Source organism: Entelurus aequoreus, linkage group LG05 (assembly GCF_033978785.1).
Source record: "Entelurus aequoreus isolate RoL-2023_Sb linkage group LG05, RoL_Eaeq_v1.1, whole genome shotgun sequence".
NCBI lineage: Eukaryota > Metazoa > Chordata > Actinopteri > Syngnathiformes > Syngnathidae > Entelurus > Entelurus aequoreus.
The window spans coordinates 56,061,007-56,081,577 of record NC_084735.1 but is presented as its reverse complement, the minus strand read 5'-3'; the positions used below and the strand labels follow the sequence as shown (position 1 = coordinate 56,081,577).

Sequence of the window (20,571 nt, the reverse complement as noted above, 5' to 3'; positions counted from 1 at the left end):
CACTTTCACTAAACAAATGCGCCACAGCTTCAATTCCTGTACTTTAAAAATCGCTATTTATTCAGAATTAAAATATATATTACATATAGCCTATTATTTGGCACTATTTACAAGTGATGCACAGAAAATGTGGTCGTGTTAAATAGACTTTGCTTGAAACCAGATGTTGTGATGAAATATCCACTTCCGCTGGCAACTGCGTCTTTCCCGGCACACACCAATGACGTAGTATGCCTAAATCTGACTAAAAAGTCACATACAGGTCGCATTGCATTTAGACTGAAGTCACATTTGAAAATATCAGATTACAATCGAATTTGAAGTACCTCCTGATGTGGCCTGAATCTGATGCAAAAAAATCAGATTTGAAGCACTTTGGAGCTGGTAGACTGGAAAACATTTTTTGATCTGTGTCATTTGAGGGCAAAACAAATCTGATTTGGTGTGCAGTGTAAACAGGGCCTTTGTAGAACTTTTCACCAACGAGGCGCGAGTAGGGAGGCAATGTCAGTGAGTCCTGTGTCTGTTAGCTAGCGGTCACACTCTCCGCTCACCAAGACAAAGATTGCGGATGACTAAAAAAAAGGGTTCACTGCGTTCAGTTAATTATACCGTTAAATAAAGGTGCTGAGGGCAATTCACAGAGTGAGACCTCTTTCTCCCTGTTTGAAGCGAGAGACGAAGAAAACAAACACACAAGGACATAGTGATTCATCGATGCCTGCAAAGTTATCAGCTTCATGTTCATTTATCGTCCGATTAATAGACCTATTGACTATCAACGCAGGTCTAGTGAGAAGCACCACAAAGTAACAAAAATTGTAAACATCATAAGCGATCCTTAAAAATTGGGAGCAAAAAAGATTGCAAAGCCAAATGTTCAGTTTGGGTATACCGTAATTTCCGGACTATAAGCCGCACCTGACTATAAGCCGCACCAGCTAAATTTAGGGGAAAATACAGATTGCTCCATATATAAGCCGCACCCGACTATAAGCCGCAGGGTTTTGATGTGTAATTACCGTAGTATATAGGGGTTCCTGCTACCACGGAGGGGATTGTCGGGACAGAGATGACTGTTTGGGAACGCAAGGCGTCCCATTTATTAACAATAAATCTTTCAATCATTCAATCAAACTTTCACATCTTTGACATGGCGAACAGCATTCGTGCAGAGTACAAATAATACAACGGTGCAAAGTAATACAAAGTGCTCGCCTGTACGTTATCAAAATAACCAGCCTACTGGTATATGAAAAGTCAGTCTTTAATCATTGTGTCATCGTCTTCCTCCTGCGTACTAAAACCACCGAAATCCTCTTCGTCGGTGTCGGAGAAGAACAGGCCGTAAATAAGCCGCACTGTTGTATAAGCCGCAGGGACCAGAACGAGGGGAAAAAGTAGCGGCTTATAGTCCGGAAATTACGGTAGTTCTGCTTCAAAAGAGTGAGCAGAGATGAGCCCATCAACACGGACAAACAAGTCTAGTTCGGAAAGTGATGACAACAACAACAAAGAGATAACAAAACAGACCATCCAACCCAGTTTTTACAACTGGGGAAAAAAAACTGCACTTTAAGATGTTCAATATATATTGAAGTACAGTATTTCCTAACAAAGATTGAGTCAATATTATCTGTATAGTTTGTTTACTTATTCAGGATAATTAAAAGTTATTGACTGTTATGGGTCACACTCCTGCTGCTTCTCCTCCTGTTGGGCGCCCTGACGAGCGCACCGCGGGTCACGCCCACGGGCGCTCTCTCTCCGCGCGGCTGCAGACGATCGGCAATCAACGCACCTGCCTGTGATGAGCGATCAGCCTTCATAAGCCAGCACAACCTGAGATCCGATGCCAGAACGTAGCTTCTCGTACGCAGTACAGTAGCACACAGGCTAGCAAAAGCAGCATCCAGTTAGTTCTCCAGTACGCAAAAGCGCTCTTGGTACTGCTGGAGTGCCGTGTGCATGACCGCGACACTGGGGATGGGGGAGGCTCGGGAGGTGAGCGGGGTACGTGTCATGTCTTTGCCGTCTGGTTCTGTCATGGCCAGAAGGTACTGTGACGGGACAACGGGAGAAGCATCAGGAGTGTGACCCTTAACATTGACCTTCCTGTCACAATGGTAAAAAAATTAGAAATCAAAGTTTATAGCGCTTGATTAAATTAATCTAGTCTCAAAGCCTTAACTTAAGAGTGTTTTGAGGTAAGAGCTGTTTCCCAACTAATTATTATGCTTTAAAGAGGAACGGCACATTTTTGGGAATTTTGCCTAATGTTTACAATCATTATGAAAGACATGACGACAGATGGATTTTTTAAATGCATTTTAAATATTAAATAAACATAAATAAAAGTCTGCTTACAGCTAAGCCAATGGGAGATCCACTATTCTGTACATAAAATCTGATAGATAACCATTCAAAAAGCGCCAGCAACACTCCATTTACATTTTGTGATATGAATATATATTGGGAGGTTGTGTGTGGGGTTAGTGAGTCCCAACTAACGTCTATAAAATGCACACAAAGAACCGTTTGCACCTTCTCTTGTGACTGGCGGGCGGTCAGCGCCATAAAGCTGAGCGGGTCCCTGGGTAATTGGGGTGCGGACAACCAACAGGACAGACTAAGTTCAACAGCCCAGTAAGGCAATTAGTCTAGGAGAAGGATCTCTGATATAAAATACCCCTTCCAACCCGCACCAAGCCAGCGTGGAAGGTGTAGGCTAATAACCAGCATGAAGAGTACGCCAAGAGAGATTGTTCACTATGGCAGAAACATGCTGAGGCTTTCGTCCAGCAGTGGACTGACAACGGCTGATGATGATGATGATGATGATGATATGAATATTACCTAAGTATTAATAATATTGTTATTATAAGCGCTAACGCAGCTGAACTATTTATAGCGGTGACGGAATCACTTCTGAGTATTGTGCAGCAATATGGGGAAATAACTACAAAAGTACACTTCATTAACTGTGTTACAAAAAAAATTTGTGTTAGAATTATACATAATGTTGGATATAGAGAAAATTCAAACACTTTATTCATTGAATTGAAAATACTGAAATTCCACGACATATAGTGAAATTGCAAACAGCTAAAATTATGCACGAAGCAAACTATAACATGCTACCTAAGAATATACAACAATTCCTCTCAACGAAAGAGAAATATAACCTTAGAGAAAAATTTAAACTTTAAACATTTGTATGCAAATACAACACTTAAGACCTTTAGTATATCAGTATGTGGAATTAAATTATGGAATGGAATAAGCAAAGAAATCAAACAATGTACTAATATGATCCAATTCAAGAAACTCTTCAAACTTAAAGTGATTACAAAGTACAAACAAGAAGAACCATGATAAACATTCTTAATGTATTCCATTCATCCATTAATTTGCTAGATAATCTTATTTATCTCACCATATGAAATCTAACTTACTTCAATAATGATTATTTAATTATTTTTTCCCTTGTTATTACTTATGGAGTGTATTGTGAATAAATTGAGAACAGGAAGTGAATAAAAGTGTTAGCAACTGCTATGTAAAGGGGTATGATTAAATAAGCTCTGCTTCTTCCTACTCCTTTTCGAACACGTTAAATAGAGAAACTGGAAATTGTGATGTATTATGTTGTATGCATGAATGTTCAAAATAAACTTCAACTCTGTGTCTCCCAATGTTTACATCATCGGGTGGTCAGCTGTTTCCTCACTTCTTTGCTCCCTGTAAATGTATTGTAGATCATAAATCATGTCTCTCACCTGGACAGTAGATTGCTAAGGATATAATCTGACAAGTTGGGACACTTTGACAGCCATTTTGGACCTGGAACTGGCAAAGACGACACGTAAAACTACTGTAGTTGTTTGTAGTACATTTGTATGTTTTGTTTGTCATTCAATCATCCATCCATCCATCTTCTTACGCTTATCCGAGGTCGGGTCGCGGGGGCAGCAGCCTCAGCAGGAAAGCCCAAACTTCCCTCTCCACAGCCACTTCGCTCAGCTCCTCCCGGGGGATCCCGAAGTGTTCCCAGGACAGCTGGGAGACAGTCTTCCCAACGTGTCCTGGGTCTTTCCCGTGGTCTCCTACCGGTCGGACGTGCCCGAAACACCTCCATAGGGAGGTGTTCGGATGGCATCCTGACCAGATGCCCGAACCACCTCATCCGGCTCCTCTCGATGTGGAGGAGCAGCGGCTTTACTTTGAGTTCCCCTCGGATGACAGAGCTTCTCACCCTATCTATAAGGGAGAGCACCGCCACCCGGCGGAGGAAACAAATTTCGGCCGCTTGTACCCGTGATCTTGTCCTTTCGGTCATAACCCAAAGCTCATGACCTAGGTAAGGATGGGAACGTACATCGACCGGTAAATTGAGAGCTTTGCCTTCCGGCTCAGCTCCTTCTTCACCACAACGGATCGATACAGCGTCCGGATTACTGAAGACGCCGCACCGATCCGCCTGTCGAGCTCACAATCCACTCTTCCCTCACTCGTGAACAAGACTCCGAGGTACTTGAACTCCTCCACTTGGGGCTAGATCTTCTCCCCAATACGGAGATGGCACTCCACCCTTTTCCGGGCGAGAACCACGGAAGTGCTGATTCCCATCCCAGTCGCTTCACACTCGGCTGCGAACCGTTCAAGCAAGAGCTGAAGATCCTGGCCAGATGAAGCCATCAGGCCCACATCATCTGCAAAAAGCAGAGACCTAACCCTGCAGCCACCAAACTGGATCCCCTCAACGCCGTGACTGTGCCTAGAAATTCTGTCCACATAAGTTATGAACAGAATCGGTGACAAAGAGCAGCCTTGGCGGAGTCCAAGCCTCACTGGAAACGGGTCATTCAATCATTTTTATCTAAAGTTTTAAAAAAGTTAAAGTATCAATGATTGTCACACACACACTATGTGTGATGAAATTAACCTCTGCATTTGACCCGTCCCCTTGTTCCAACCCCTGGGAGGTGAGGAGAGCAGTGAGCAGCAGCGGTGGCCGCGCCCGGGATTAATTTTGGGGATTTAACCCCCAATTCCAACCCTTGATGCTGAGTGCCAAGCAGGGAGGTAATGGGTCCCATTTTTACAGTCTTTGGTATGACTCGGCCGGGGTTTGAACTCAGGACCTACCGATCTCAGGGCGGACACTCTAACCACAAGGCATTGTGTGTTTGTTGCACTTTTAAAAGTGTGCTGTTTTGGGGGCCAAGCAGCAATTAAAACTGATTCCAATTCATTTCAATGGGAGATGTGGTTTCCCAATACGAGCTGTGTCACATAACAAATTAAGCTCGTAAATTGAGGCTCTACTGTACCACCGGATTTTCGATATTACGAACTGGACTCAAATGCTGTAATAAACATTTTGTAATACATCTCTGCCAGAGTCTGTCAAACATTAATATCTTAGCAAACAACTTCTTGTCCATAATGTACAGTCGGATCCCTCCTCGAAATAACAAAGTCGCTGCCGGTTCAGATGGGACATGTCAGCAAATGTGGGAATAAAAGCGCCATAAAACATGACTTAATGAAAGGTGCAATGTTTTATAGTTTCTAATACAGTGTTTTTCAACCACTGTGCCGCGGCATACTAGTGTATTGCTAGATATTGTCTGGTGTGCCGTGGGAGATTATGTAATTTCACCTAATTGAGTTAAAAATATTTTGTGCAAACCAGTAATTATAATCCGCAAATGTGCCGTTGTTAAATGTCTGAGCTGTCTAGCGATCAGCAGAGTAACCGTATAATACTCTTCCATATCAGTTAGTGGTAGCAGGTAGCTAATTGCTTTGTAGATGTCGGGAACATGGTTTGCCGTGATCACAATATGCAGACAACAGCGGGAGGCAGCGTGCAGGTAAAAAGGTATCTAATGCTCAAACCAAAAATAAACAAAAGGCAAGTGACACTAAGAAAAGGCATGGAAGCCTCGGGATGGCTATGCAAAACGAAGCTTAAACTGAACTGGCTGCAAAGTAAACAAAAACAGAATGCTGGACGACAGCAAAGACTTACAGCGTGTGGAGCAGCAGACAGTACATCCGTACATGACATGACAATCAACAACAAAATAGGAGCGGAAGACAAGAACTGAAACACTACACAGAGGAAAACACCAAAAAACTCCAAATAAGTCTCGGCGTGATGTGACAGGTCTTGACAGTACACTTACTTTGAGACAAGAGCTGTAGTGATGCATGGTTGGTTATGGTTTGAATTCATATTCAACAATTGCGAGAACGACTTTTGACTGTCAATATTGGCTGCTGAGTTTCATTTTTTAAATGTTTTCTGCTGGTGGTGTGCCTCTGGATTTTTTCAATGAAAAAAATGTTCCATGGCTCAGAAAAGGTTGAAAAACAGTGTTCTAATAGACATAGGCACAGATCCTATTCAATACAATGCCGAGCACCCACGTGGGATTGATGGCGACTTCAGTATTTAAAATAATTTTTGAAAAATCAATCTTGTTGTTGTTAACTTTATGGCGAGTTTGGTCCGATTTACATTATAAATGAGTCACATATCATATACCGTATATTTCGGACTATAAGTCGCTCCAGAGTATACGTCGCACTGGCCGAAAATGCACAATAAAGAAGGAAAAAAACATACAGTATATTCGTCGCACTTGAGTATAAGTCGCATTTTTGGGGGAAATTTATTTGATAAAATCCAACACCAAGAATAGACATTTGAAAGGCAATTTAAAATAAATAAAGAATAGTGAACAACAGGCTGAATAAGTGTACGCCGTATGACGCACAAATAACCAACTGAGAACGTGCCTGGTATGTTAACGCAACACATCATGGCAAGAGTCATTCAAATAACTATAACATATAGAACATGCTATATGTTTACCAAACAATCTGTCACTCCTAATCGCTAAATCCGATTAAATCTTCCTCCCCGGTGTCGCCTCTGGTATGTCCTTTCTTTCTGCTGTTCGATTGCCGTTGTCAGCTGCATATTTCAGTACGTCCAGCTTGTAATCTGCAGTATATGATTTCCTTTTCGGTGCCATTTTTGTTCAGTCCTTCTCAGTTTTTATAAGTTACCGCCAATGTTGATGTGATCCATTTTAATAGCTTTGGCAGTAGCATATAGCAGTTAGAATCCCATGACCCACAATGCACTTCTGCCATGACCCTCCCCCGCCGAATTCTTATTGGTTGACGTGTGAGTGATGATTGCTGACGTGTGTGTGACGATTGCTGCCATTTGCTTCATCTCTTACACGAATGAGATAAATAATATTATTTGATATTTTACGGTAATGTGTTAATAATTTCACACATACACTACCGTTCAAAAGTTTGGGATCACCCAAACAATTTTGTGGAATATCCTTCATTTCTAAGAACAAGAATAGACTGTCGAGTGTCAGGTGAAAGTTCTCTTTTTCTGGCCATTTTGAGCGTTTAATTGACCCCACAAATGTGATGCTCCAGAAACTCAATCTGCTCAAAGGAAGGTCAGTTTTGTAGCTTCTGTAACGAGCTAAACTGTTTTCAGATGTGTGAACATGATTGCACAAGGGTTTTCTAATCATCAATTAGCCTTCTGAGCCAATGAGCAAACACATTGTACCATTAGAACACTGGAGGGATAGTTGCCGGAAATGGGCCTCTAGACACCTATGTAGATATTGCACCAAAAACCAGACATTTGCAGCTAGAATAGTCATTTACCACATTAGCAATGTATAGAGTGTCTTTCCTTAAAGTTAAAACTAGTTTAAAGTTATCTTCATTGAAAAGTACAGTGCTTTTCCTTCAAAAATAAGGACATTTCAATGTGACCCCAAACTTTTGAACGGTAGTGTAAGTCGCTCCGGAGTATATGTCGCACCCACGGCCAAACTATGAAAAAAACTGTGACTTCCATCCATCCATCCATCTTCTTCCGCTTATCCGAGGTCGGGTCGCGGGGGCAGCAGCCTAAGCAGGGAAACCCAGACTTCCCTCTCCCCAGCCACTTCGTCCAGCTCTTCCCGGGGGATCCCGAGGCGTTCCCAGGCCAGCCGGGAGACATAGTCTTCCCAACGTGTCCTGGGTCTTCCCCGTGGCCTCCTACCGGTCGGACGTGCCCTAAACACCTCCCTAGGGAGGCGTTCGGGTGGCATCCTGACCAGATGCCCGAACCACCTCAACTGGCTCCTCTCGATGTGGAGGAGCAGCGGCTTTACTTTGAGCTCCCCCCGGATGGCAGAGCTTCTCACCCTATCTCTAAGGGAGAGCCCCGCCACCCGGCGGAGGAAACTCATTTCGGCCGCTTGTACCCGTGATCTTGTCCTTTCGGTCATAACCCAAAGCTCATGACCATAGGTGAGGATGGGAACGTAGATCGACCGGTAAATTGAGAGCTTTGCCTTCCGGCTCAGCTCCTTCTTCACCACAACGGATCGATACAGCGTCCGCATTACTGAAGACGTCGCACCGATCCGCCTGTCGATCTCACGATCCACTCCCCCCCACTCGTGAACAAGACTCCAAGGTACTTGAACTCCTCCACTTGGGGCAGGGTTTCCTCCCCAACCCGGAGATGGCACTCCACCCTTTTCCGGGCGAGAACCATGGACTCGGACTTGGAGGTGCTGATTCTCATCCCAGTCGCTTCACACTCAGCTGCGAACCGATCCAGCGAGAGCTGAAGATCCTGGCCAGATGAAGCCATCAGGACCACATCATCTGCAAAAAGCAAAAACCTAATCCTGCAGCCACCAAACCAGATCCCCTCAACGCCTTGACTGCGCCTAGAAATTCTGTCCATAAAAGTTATGAACAGAATCGGTGACAAAGGGCAGCCTTGGCGGAGTCCAACCCTCACTGGAAACGTGTCCGACTTACTGCCGGCAATGTGGACCAAACTCTGGCACTGATCATACAGGGAGCGGACCGCCACAATCAGACAGTCCGATACCCCATACTCTTTGAGCACTCCCCACAGGACTTCCCGAGGGACACGGTCAAATGCCTTCTCAAAGTCCACAAAACACATGTAGACTGGTTGGGCAAACTCCCATGCACCCTCAAGGACCCTGCCGAGATTATAGAGCTGGTCCACAGTTCCACGACCAGGACGAAAACCACACTGTTCCTCCTGAATCCGAGGTTCGACTATCCGGCGTAGCCTCCTCTCCAGCACACCCGAATAGACCTTACCGGGAAGGCTGAGGAGTGTGATCCCACGATAATTAGAACACACCCTCCGGTTCCCCTTCGTAAAGAGAGGAACCACCACCCCGATCTGCCAATCCAGAGGTACCGCCCCTGATGTCCACGCGATGCTGCAGAGTCTTGTCAACCAAGACAGCCTCACAGCATCCAGAGCCTTAAGGAACTCCGGGCGGATCTCATCCACCCCCGGGGCCTTGCCACAGAGGAGCTTTTAACTACCTCAGCCCCAGAAATAGGAGAGCCCACCACAGATTCCCCAGGCACTGCTTCCTCATAGGAAGACATGTTGGTGGGATTGAGGAGGTCTTCGAAGTATTCCCTCCACCGATCCACAACATCCGCAGTCGAGGTCAGCAGAACACCATCCTCATCATACACGGTGTTGATAGTGCACTGCTTCCCCTTCCTGAGGCGGCGGATGGTGGTCCAGAATCGCTTCGAAGCCGTCCGGAAGTCGTTTTCCATGGCTTCCCCGAACTCCTCCCATGTCCGAGTTTTTGCCTCCGCGACCGCTGAAGCCGCACACCGCTTGGCCTGTCGGTACCTGTCTGCTGCCTCAGGAGTCCTATGAGCCAAAAGAACCCGATAGGACTCCTTCTTCAGCTTGACGGCATCCCTCACCGCCGGTGTCCACCAACGGGTTCTAGGATTACCGCCACGACAGGCACCAACTACCTTGCGGCCACAGCTCCAATCAGCCGCCTCAACAATAGAGGCGCGGAACATGGTCCATTCGGACTCAATGTCCAGCACCTCCCTCGTGACATGTTCAAAGTTCTTCCGGAGGTGGGAATTGAAACTCTCTCTGACAGGAGACTCTGCCAGACGTTCCCAGCAAACCCTCACAATGCGTTTGGGCCTGCCAGGTCTGTCCGGCATCCTCCCCCACCATCGCAGCCAACTCACCACCAGGTGGTGATCGGTAGAAATCTCCGCCCCTCTCTTCACCCGAGTGTCCAAAACATGAGGCCGCAAATCCGACGACACAACTACAAAGTCGATCATGGAACTGCGGCCTAGGGTGTCCTGGTGCCAAGTGCACATATGGACACCCTTATGTTTGAACATGGTGTTCGTTATGGACAATCTGTGACGGGCACAAAAGTCCAATAACAAAACACCGCTCGGGTTCAGATCCGGGCGGCCATTCTTCCCAATCACGCCTCTCCAGGTTTCACTGTAGCTGCCAACATGAGCGTTGAAGTCCCCCAGTAGAACGAGGGAATCACCCGGGGGAGCACTCTCAAGTACTCCCTCGAGCGAATCCAAAAAGGGTGGGTACTCTGAGCTGCGGTTTGGCGCGTAAGCGCAAACCACAGTCAAGACCCGTTCCCCCACCCGAAGGCGGAGGGAAGCTACCCTCTCGTCCACCGGGTTGAACTCCAACATGCAGGCTCTGAGCCGGGGGGCAACAAGAATTGCCACCCCAGCCCGTCGCCTCTCACTGCCGGCAACGCCAGAGTGGAAGAGAGTCCAGCCCCTCTCGAGAGACCTGGTTCCAGAGCCCTTGCTGTGCGTCGAAGTGAGTCCGACTATGTCTAGCCGGAACTTCTCCACCTCGCGCACTAGCTCAGGCTCCTTCCCCCCCAGCGAGGTGACGTTCCACGTCCCAAGAGCTAGCTTCTGTAGCCGAGGATCGGACCGCCAAGTGCCCTGCCTTCGGCCGCCGCCCAGCTCACTTCGCACCCGACCTCTATGACCCCCTAGCAGGGGTCAAACTGTGACTTATAACACGAAAAATACGGTAGTATATACTTAACAAAGCCTAACCAAGATCTCGTTGTGCCCAAAAATTAATTAATGACACAATCTTCTTGACTTTGAATACTCTGCACATGAGGGAATGAAGTCCATACTTAGTCAACAGCCATACATGTCACACTAAGGGTGGCAGTATGAACAATGCCAACACTGTCATAGACATGTGCCATATAGTGAAGCTACACTAAACAACAAAGACAAACACATTTTGGAAGAATATTTGCACCGCAACACAACAAAAACACTACAGAACAAATTCACAGAATTCCCTGCAGCACCAACTCCATTGGTGGATCTACACCTGGCATCCACTGTAATGATACCATGTACAATAGCGTATCTAGTTGATACTACTATGATTACATCGATATTTTTTAACATCACAAAATCTTCTTTTTTATTTATATTATGTTTATAAAATCAGGAAATGTACGTCCCTGGACACATGAGGACTTTGAGTATGACCAATGTATGATCTTGTAACTACTTGATATCGGATTGATACCCAAATTTGTGGTATCATCCAAAACTAATGTAAAGTATCAAACAACAGAAGAATAAGTGATTATTACAATTTTAACAGAAGTGTAGATAGAACATGTTGAAACAGAAAGTAAGCAGATATTAACAGTAAATGAACAAGTAGATTAATGATTTATTTTCTACCACTTGTCCTTAATATTTTTGACAAAATAATAGACTGGAAAATGACACAATACTTCTAAATCACTAATCCTCGTCTCCATGGCGACAAATAAAGTTTGTTTCTTACAAGTATCAACTCTGCAGGACGAGGAATAGCTAAACATGCTTCACTACACACCGTAGCTCACCGGCGTCACAATGTAAACAAACACCATGGGTGGATCCAAACCTGACATCCACTGTAATGATACCAAGTACAAAAGCGTATCGAGTCGATACTACTATGATTACGTCTATATTTTTTTGCCATCACATTCTTTCGTTTTTAAAAAATGTATATTATGTTTATAAACTCAGGAAATATGTCCCTAGAAACATGAGGACTTTGAATATGACCAATGTATGATCCTGTAACGACTTGGTATCGGATTGATACCCAAATTTGTGGTATCATCCAAAACTAATGTAAATTATCCAAACAACAGAAGAATAGATGATTATTGCATTTTAACGGAAGTGTAGATAGAACATGTTCGAAGAGAAAGTAAGCAGATATTAACAGTAAATGAACAAGTAGATTAATAATTCATTTTCTACCACTCGTCCTAAATAATTTTGACAAAATAATAGACTGGAAAATGACACAATACTTCTAAATTACTAATCCTCGTTTCCATGGCGACAAATAAAGTATGTTTCTTACAAGTATCATCTCTGCAGGACGAGGAATAGCTAAATATGCTTCACTACACACCGTAGCTCACCGGCGTCACAATGTAAACAAACGCCATGGGTTGATCTAAACCTGACATCCACTGTAATGATACCAAGTACAAGAGCGTATCGAGTCGATACTACTATGATTACGTCTATATTTTTGGGTATCACAACATCTTCTTTCGTTTTTAAAAAATGTATACTATGTTTATAAACTCAGGAAATATGTCCCTGGACACATGAGGACTTTGAATATGACCAAAGTATGATCCTGTAACGACTTGGTATCGGATTGATACCCAAAAGTGTGGTATCATCCAAAACTTATGTAAATTATCCAAACAACAGAAGAATAGATAATTATTGCATTTTAACAGAAGTGTAGATAGAACATGTTCGAAGAGAAAGTAAGCAGATATTAACAGTAAATGAACAAGTAGATTAATAATTCATTTTGTCCTTAATAATTTTGACAAAATAATAGACTGGAAAATGACACAATACTTCTAAATCACTAATTCTCATCTCCATGGCGACAAATAAAGTACGTTTCTTACAAGTATCATCTCTGCAGGACGAGGAATAGCTAAACATGCTTCACTACACACCGTAGCTCACCGGCGTCACAATGTTAACAAACGCCATGGGTGGATCTAAACCTGACATCCACTGTAATGATACCAAGTACAAGAGCGTATCGAGTCGATACTACTATGATTACGTCTATATTTTTGGGCATCACAACATCTTCTTTTGTTTTAAAAAAAATGTATATTATGTTTATAAACTCAGTAAATATGTCACTGGACACATCAGGACTTTGAATATGACCAAAGTGTGATCCTGTAACGACTTGGTATCGGATTGATACCCAAATGTGTGGTATCATCCAAAACTAATGTAAATTATCCAAACAACAGAAGAATAGAGGATTATTGCATTTAACAGAAGTGTAGATAGAACATGTTCGAAGAGAAAGTAAGCAGATGTTAACAGTAAATGAACAAGTAGATTAATAATTTATTTTCTACCACTCGTCCTTAATAATTTTGACAAAATAATAGACTGGAAAATGACACAATACTTCTAAATCACTAATCCTCGTCTCCATGGGGACAAATAAAGTTTGTTTCTTACAAGTATCAACTCTGCAGGACGAGGAATAGCTAAACATGCTTCACTACACACCGTAGCTCACCGGCGTCACAATGTAAACAAACACCATGGGTGGATCCAAACCTGACATCCACTGTAATGATACCAAGTACAAAAGCGTATCGAGTCGATACTACTATGATTACGTCTATATTTTTGGCCATCACATTCTTTCGTTTTTAAAAAATGTATATTATGTTTATAAACTCAGGAAATATGTCTCTGGAAACATGAGGACTTTGAATATGACCAATGTATGATCCTGTAACGACTTGGTATCAGATTGATACCCAAATTTGTGGTATCATCCAAAACTAATGTAAATTATCCAAACAACAGAAGAATAGATGATTATTGCATTTTAACAGAAGTGTAGATAGAACATTTTAGAAGAGAAAGTAAGCAGATATTAATAGTAAATGAACAAGTAGATTAATAATTCATTTTCTACCACTTGTCCTTAATAATGTTGACAAAATAATAGAATAATAAATGACAATATATTACTGCATACGTCAGCAGCTAAATTAGGAGCCTTTTACTTACTACTAAAATATAGTATGTTCACTATTTTATTTAAGGACAAAATTGCAATAAGAAACATATGTTTAATGTACCCCAAGATTGTTTTTGTTAAAATAAAACCAATAATGACATGTTTTATGGACCCCATTATTTAGAAAAGTACCGAAATACTTTTGGTACCAACATATTGACAACATTAATACAAACCCACTGGCAGAAATGTAGATCGGTGCCTATGCTAATAGATGCTTTCACAACTTACCCCACTCTTCTCCCTGGATTGAGCGTTCAAAGCGCTGCACCACGCTGCTCTCCACTGACTCTTCCAGCTATTCAGTGACAGCGCCCACCGCAGCAGCGAGGCGGCTTCCTCCTTCGCCGCATTGTCCTCCGCTGCCGTCTTCCTCCACCGTGCTGCCCTTAGTTGGAAATACTGAGCCAAATACAGTAGCAGGGTAACCAGGGAAGCGATAAAAAGTGTGACCATACATAGCCACTGCGGATCGTCCACACCAAAATAAGAACTTTGCGCGTTGGACATGTTTTGATGAAGCCAAGACTGGAGCTTAACACACCCGCTGCATCATCGTTGTTGTTGTTATTTACCCGCGTAAATAACAAACATAATTACCGTAATGGCTAATTAACGCAGAGCCTATATTACCGTAGTGCCCTTAACCCCCAAAACAACCGATGCCTCTTGTCCATGTCGCTCCATAAATCCAGCTGAAAGTCTCAAACTGTACACTTCGTCAGCTTTTTAGAACCTTGCGGCAAAGCTAAAAGTGATTTGTCGAGGCGACATGATCAAACATCTGCATTCTATTCCTTCCGTTAGCTTGTTTTGGCTAATCCCCGCTGAGGCTCGCGTCACCGAGCTCATTGGCGGCGGGAGCTCCCAAAGTTACCCGCGTCCAAAAACAAGGGAACGATGTCGGAAGTCAGCGGTTAGCCGCCAGTGGATACGTTCCGATTTTGAAAGAAAGTTCCCAGCGGTCAAAATAACAAATATATAAAAAAACAAGTCCGCGGCAGGACTCGGGTTGTATGTGCGGTGTAATTGCACGGCAAGTTCTGGAAGGGATATGTGGCACAAACTGTAACTCCCACAATGCACCGCGCCAATTTACTGTAATTTCCACAATGCACCGCGCGAAATGATGACATGTGTGTTTTAAAAATGCTAAAAAACAAAACAAATATATTTTTGCCAAATTGTCCGAATATTTTTTTCAAACAAATTTCTTTTTTTGGTTTGCTGGATAGTAATATTGTATATTGAACCAAGTGACGTGCCGTAGATTGTGCAACTGACATCATTACTTTGCAGCGTTGCCAGATGTACGCTATTTTTAAAAAAATCTGTACTATAATTTCACCGTCTTCACTGTCAGTAATTCCTATAACGTGGCATCATTTGACCTTTCAATAAATGAGCAAACACAAACAGTATACATATTGTACAGCGACGAATGTTTATTGTATTATGTGGCTTTTTAGTACAGCCAGACCGGGTCTCTTTTCTGCCAGTGGTAGCTTTTACCCCCCTTTAGTGAGTCAGTTTATTGTATGTTAAAACATCGTAATAATTCATTTTAGATTTATGTATCAGGGTAACGTCAAATCAGGTGTATACAATACTTTTCCTCAAACTACGTTTAAGTTTCCGGTACGGTAAATTGTATTTTCACGTCTGGCAACGCCATTATAGCGTTTCCGGTTCTTTCAGTAGCGAGCGTTCAACGAGTTAGCTTGTTGCTAGCACAGCTAGCACAACAGTACTTGACAAAACTAACTATTATAGGTGAACATGTGGCTTCACACAACACTCCTTTGATTCCTATAATACTACCACGCTTAATATTGGAGCGATATATCCGTCCGTGACAAAGTAGGTGTTTAGCAGGGGCGTCGCCGCCCAAGCTAACATAGCTTTAGCTTGGAAACAGACGCCATCGCCACCGTCTTCAGAGTCATCGCGGCTCAAATCCGTTTGGCCTGGCGATGAATTGTCGATCGGAGCTGCTGGAAGTAACGGTGGAGGCGAGGCAGGTGGAGGAAGCAATTCTGTCTCTGATGCACACCATTTTGCTGCACCGCAGCACTGGCAAGTTTCACTACAAAAAGGAAGGGACTTATTCTATTGGTACCGTTGGCACCTTAGACTTCGACTGCGATTTCATCGACTTCACTTTTGTCAGAGTGTCCTCAGAAGAACTCGACAGGGTGATCAGAAAAGCTGTGTCTGAATTCAAGGTAATCATTTTTGACATTGTGCCGTACTCACTAAGAATATGTATATATTTATACCCACTTGTTTTTATATTTTTGTAATACAATGGCTTGGAAAGGTATCTATATTCCATCATCAGACAACTACTGTAAACAATTGGTTACACTCCGATTAAAGAGGGCTAAATGCTTTGGCACAGCATGATTTGTGTGTAATTAAAAAAGGTAAATCATGCTTTATTTAGGGATTGGATTGATTGATTGAGACTTTTATTAGTAGGTTGCACAGTGAAGTACATATTCCGTACAATTGACCACTAAATGGTAACACCCGAATGAGTTTTTCAACTTCTTTAAGTCGGGGTCCATTTAAATTGATTCATGATACAGATATATACTATCAGATATATACTATCATCATAATACAGTCATCACACAAGATAGTCATCAGGGTGTATACAATTAATTATTTACATTATTTACAATCCAGGGTGTGGGATGTGGAGGGGGTTAGGTTTGGTTGTTATCACTTCTGTCAACAATTGAGAACAGAGAAATTGACATTGAAACAGTGTAGGTCTGACTTGGTAGGATATGTACAGCAAGTAGTGGACATAGAGAGAGAGAGATCAGAAAGCATAAGAAAAAGTATCTACGTTTGATTTTACATTTGATTATTAACAATCCGGAGAGGTGTTAGTTTAGGGTTGAAGTTGCCTGGAGGTGTACTTTTATTGCGGTTTTGAAGGAGGGTAGAGAGGCCCTTTCTTTTACACCTGTTGGGAGTGCATTCCATATTGATGTGGCATAGAAAGAGAATGAGTTAAGACCTTTGTTAGTTCGGAATCTGGGTTTAACGTGGTTAGTGGAGCTCTCCCTGGTGTTGTGGTTATGGCGGTCATTTACGTTAAGGAAGTAGTTTGACATGTACTTCGGTATCAGGGAGGTGTAGCGGATTTTATAGACTAGGCTCAGTGCAAGTTGTTTTACTCTGTCCTCCACCCTGAGCCAGCCCACTTTGAAAAAGTGGGTAGGAGTGAGGTGTGATCTGGGGTGGAGGTCTAGAAGTAATCTGACTAGCTTATGGCCTAAACTCCCAAAATACATTGCAGCCTTCTGTGATAACGGTATATCGCCAGTGATGGGCAATAGAGCTGCACGATATTGAGAAAAAACCTAGTCGCAATTTTTTTTTGCCACACGGAACAATCTGCAATCATTTACTTTCAAAAATATTTGGCTTTATGCAGACTTAGCTTTTGTCAACAACATGCTCTTTAGCTGAATAAATACTCGATTAAAACTACACAGTGATTATATCCATCCTTTTTTCTACCGCTTGTCCCTTTCGGTGTCGCGGGGGATGCTGGATCCTATCTCAGCTACATTCGGGCGGAAGGCGGGGTACACCCTGGACAAGTCGCTACCTCATCGCAGGGCCAAATAGACAACATTCACACTCACATTCACACACTAGGGCCAATTTAGTGTTGCCAATCAACCTATCCCCAGGTGCATGTCTTTGGAGGTGGGAGGAAGCCAGAGTACCCGGAGGGAACCCACACAGTCACGGGGAGAACATGCAAACTACAATGTACTGTAAAAATATATATTAATGCAAACAACCATTTAAAAGGATATACACTCTAATTTTTTGTTACTGTAGAATTGTCTACTGTGTATTGCCATTGGAAGGTAAATAACATTGTTATCCTAAAAGAATAAACAAAACATGTAATAAAAAAATGTAACCTAAACAATGAACATCTCAAAGTGCATTTTTCTCAGATGGAAAAAGGAAGTCGGGGCGCTGTGTTGTTTATTGCTATGACGTGATCGCGACAGGATTTTTACTTGCTCGTCCATGTTGACGGGCTTATATTGTCCATCCGATTTGAATCTGAAATATTCCCACAAAGGGACGTTTGGCTTTATAATATCAATCAATCAATCAATGTTTACTTGTGTAGCCCTAAATCACGAGTGTCTCAAAGGGCTGCACAAGCCACAACGCCATCCTCGGCTCAGATCCCACATCAGGGCAAGAAAAAACTCAACCCAATGGGATGACAATGAAATACCTTATGTTTACTCCTAATTTGGGTTACTTTGCTGCACTTCTCACTGGTGAGTCGCAAGGCTCTCTGGACTGTGTGTGTGCGCGTGTGTCCGCGGGGCGGCACCCCGCTTTCGTCTCTACCGAGACAAAGTTGTTAATGACTGAAAAGAGGAGTCACTCTGTTCAGTTGATTCTACTGTTAAATAAACACATTCAGGTGCTGAGAGTGATGCACAAAGTAAGACGTCTTTCTTCCTATTTGAGACGCGAACAAACGCCAGGCTCAACAATTCTGATTGACCAACATGTCAGTCACTCAAATGCCAGTCAATGGCGTATTAAAAAAAAAAAAGACCTCAGCCTCTTGCGGTTATTAACAGCACCGATTAAAATCTCAATGTTGATTCGATTCAATTAATCATGCTGCCCTACTTAGAAAATGTAGTAAGCTAAGCTACAAGTTATTCTCGATTAAATGTAGCTAAGCTACAGGGTAAGCTATCCCCAGTGAATTGTTGCAAGCTACACTACAAGCTTGTAAGTAGCATATATATATATACTGTGTATATATATATATATATATATATATATATATATATATATATATATATATATATATATATATATATATATATATATATATATATACACAGTATATATATTTATATGACCCCCAATATAACATGCATTAAGCTACAGACTCCCATTTAACAGCATTCATATATATGGGCCTACATGTATAATATCAATATAAATCAATATCAATGACTACCGGCAAGTCTTTAGCACAGTTATAATCAGACAAAAAACACAGGATGGCGGTGTGCAATATCAATTAAATATTATAATTCCTAATTCCCTTTTATGACATGCAAAATGTGGAGCAAAATTAATTAAATAGTGCAAAATAACTAAACACAAGCAAAAACTATCATTGGCTCTGATTTAAATACTTTGGGTTTTTCACTTAAAGCCCTCGTGTGTCCAGGGACTTCATTCCTGAGTTTCTAAACAATAACAAAAACGCCCAAAACAATTTTGTGATTAAAACCACATTGATCTAACCATTGAGTATTGACTATACACTGACTAATACTAATCTTTTTATACATTCGAGAGCCCTAGCTTATTGTATCCTCCTATAGTGTGTAGTGAAGCATGTTTAGTTATTCTCTGTCCTCCAGTGATTGATATTTGTAAAAACTTAGAAGTAGCTTTGCACTGTGGAGGGATGTTAGCTGCTAGCGAGGACGCTGCATTACGCTGAGGACGCTTGTTGCTGTTAACAGGCACACGTGTAACTACAGTATTAAAAGCTCCATTGTCAATTCATATCATTTATGTTGTCTATATTGCGCAACCCTAGCATAGTTTCCAAATCTGAATGACAAAGTCTAGAGCGAGTACCAGTAACTTGACAGCTGTCATCATGTTTGTCCACAGGACGCGTTAAGCAACTCGGGCAGCGATGGTATCGGTCAAATCTCCCTGGAGTTCTACCAGAAGAAGAAGTCTCGTTGGCCCTTTTCTGACGAGTGCATCCCCTGGGAGGTGTGGAGCATCAAAGTCAACGTGGTCAACCTCGCCAATGAGCAGGAGAGACAGATCTGCCGGGAGAAAGTGGGCGAGAAACTGGGCGAAAAGGTGATCAACGTGGTGGAAGTCATCAATCGCCACGAGTACCTGCCCAAGATGCCCACCCAGTCGGAAGTGGACAACGTGTTTGACACCAGTCTGAGGGATGTGCAGCCTTACCTGTACAAGATCACGTACCAGATCACGGACTGTCTGGGCACCTCTGTCAGCACCACCATGAGAAGGCTGATCAAGGACACGCTGGCACTGTGACATGTCAACCAGTTCGCATTTGTTGATACCGATGAGCAAATGCTTGCTGGAAGCCGAAAACAATACATTTTGACTCTAAGATAAAACGGCTATTTCCCCTTTAGGGTTTGTCCCTTAAAAGGACACATCTTTAGGGAAGTTGTAGCAGATCGTTGCAAATGTCCAAATTTATTGTTAGTCATTGCTGCAAATACACCCTATCTCATAAGATGTTTTTAATAAGTAATCAACTGACATGACCATTGAAGTTGTTTACATTCCTCTGCATATTTATTTATTGTATGTCTGTGATTAAAAATTTGAATTAAATATTGTCTTATATATAAGTTGTGGGTTTCCTCAATATGTATAAAATAATAGGCAGTATGACCCAATACAGGATTTCCACTTTGCTGTTTTCTCAATAAAAGTCACCATTTCTTTTT

General features: G+C 42.5%; 2 protein-coding genes across 3 annotated transcripts in view; one reads left to right on the top strand and one right to left on the bottom strand.

Moving 5' to 3' along the window:
• The window catches only part of LOC133650785 (C2 domain-containing protein 2), a 66,090-nt gene extending 50,983 nt beyond the window's left edge, over positions 1 to 15,107 (bottom strand). For both annotated transcript variants that reach the window (XM_062048430.1, XM_062048431.1), the window contains exon 1: positions 14,270 to 15,107. In XM_062048430.1, coding sequence (XP_061904414.1) covers positions 14,270 to 14,548 — 279 coding nt within the window. In that variant the 5' untranslated portion in view covers positions 14,549 to 15,107. The remainder of the gene's footprint in view (positions 1 to 14,269) is intronic.
• A 603-nt stretch (positions 15,108 to 15,710) lies between these two features.
• Positions 15,711 to 20,571, top strand: atg101 (autophagy related 101). Its single transcript, XM_062046445.1, has 2 exons — positions 15,711 to 16,263; positions 19,742 to 20,571. Exons 1-2 carry the CDS (start codon positions 16,012 to 16,014, stop codon positions 20,144 to 20,146), a joined length of 657 nt encoding a protein of 218 aa, XP_061902429.1. The 5' UTR covers positions 15,711 to 16,011; the 3' UTR covers positions 20,147 to 20,571.

Excerpts from the sequence above, each read along its gene's own strand:
- atg101 (XM_062046445.1), top strand. The coding sequence starts at position 16,012 with ATGAATTGTCGATCGGAGCTGCTGGAAGTAACGGTGGAGGCGAGGCAG. Across the intron at positions 16,264-19,741 it reads AAGCTGTGTCTGAATTCAAG|GACGCGTTAAGCAACTCGGG; the intron begins GTAATCATTTTT and ends GTTTGTCCACAG.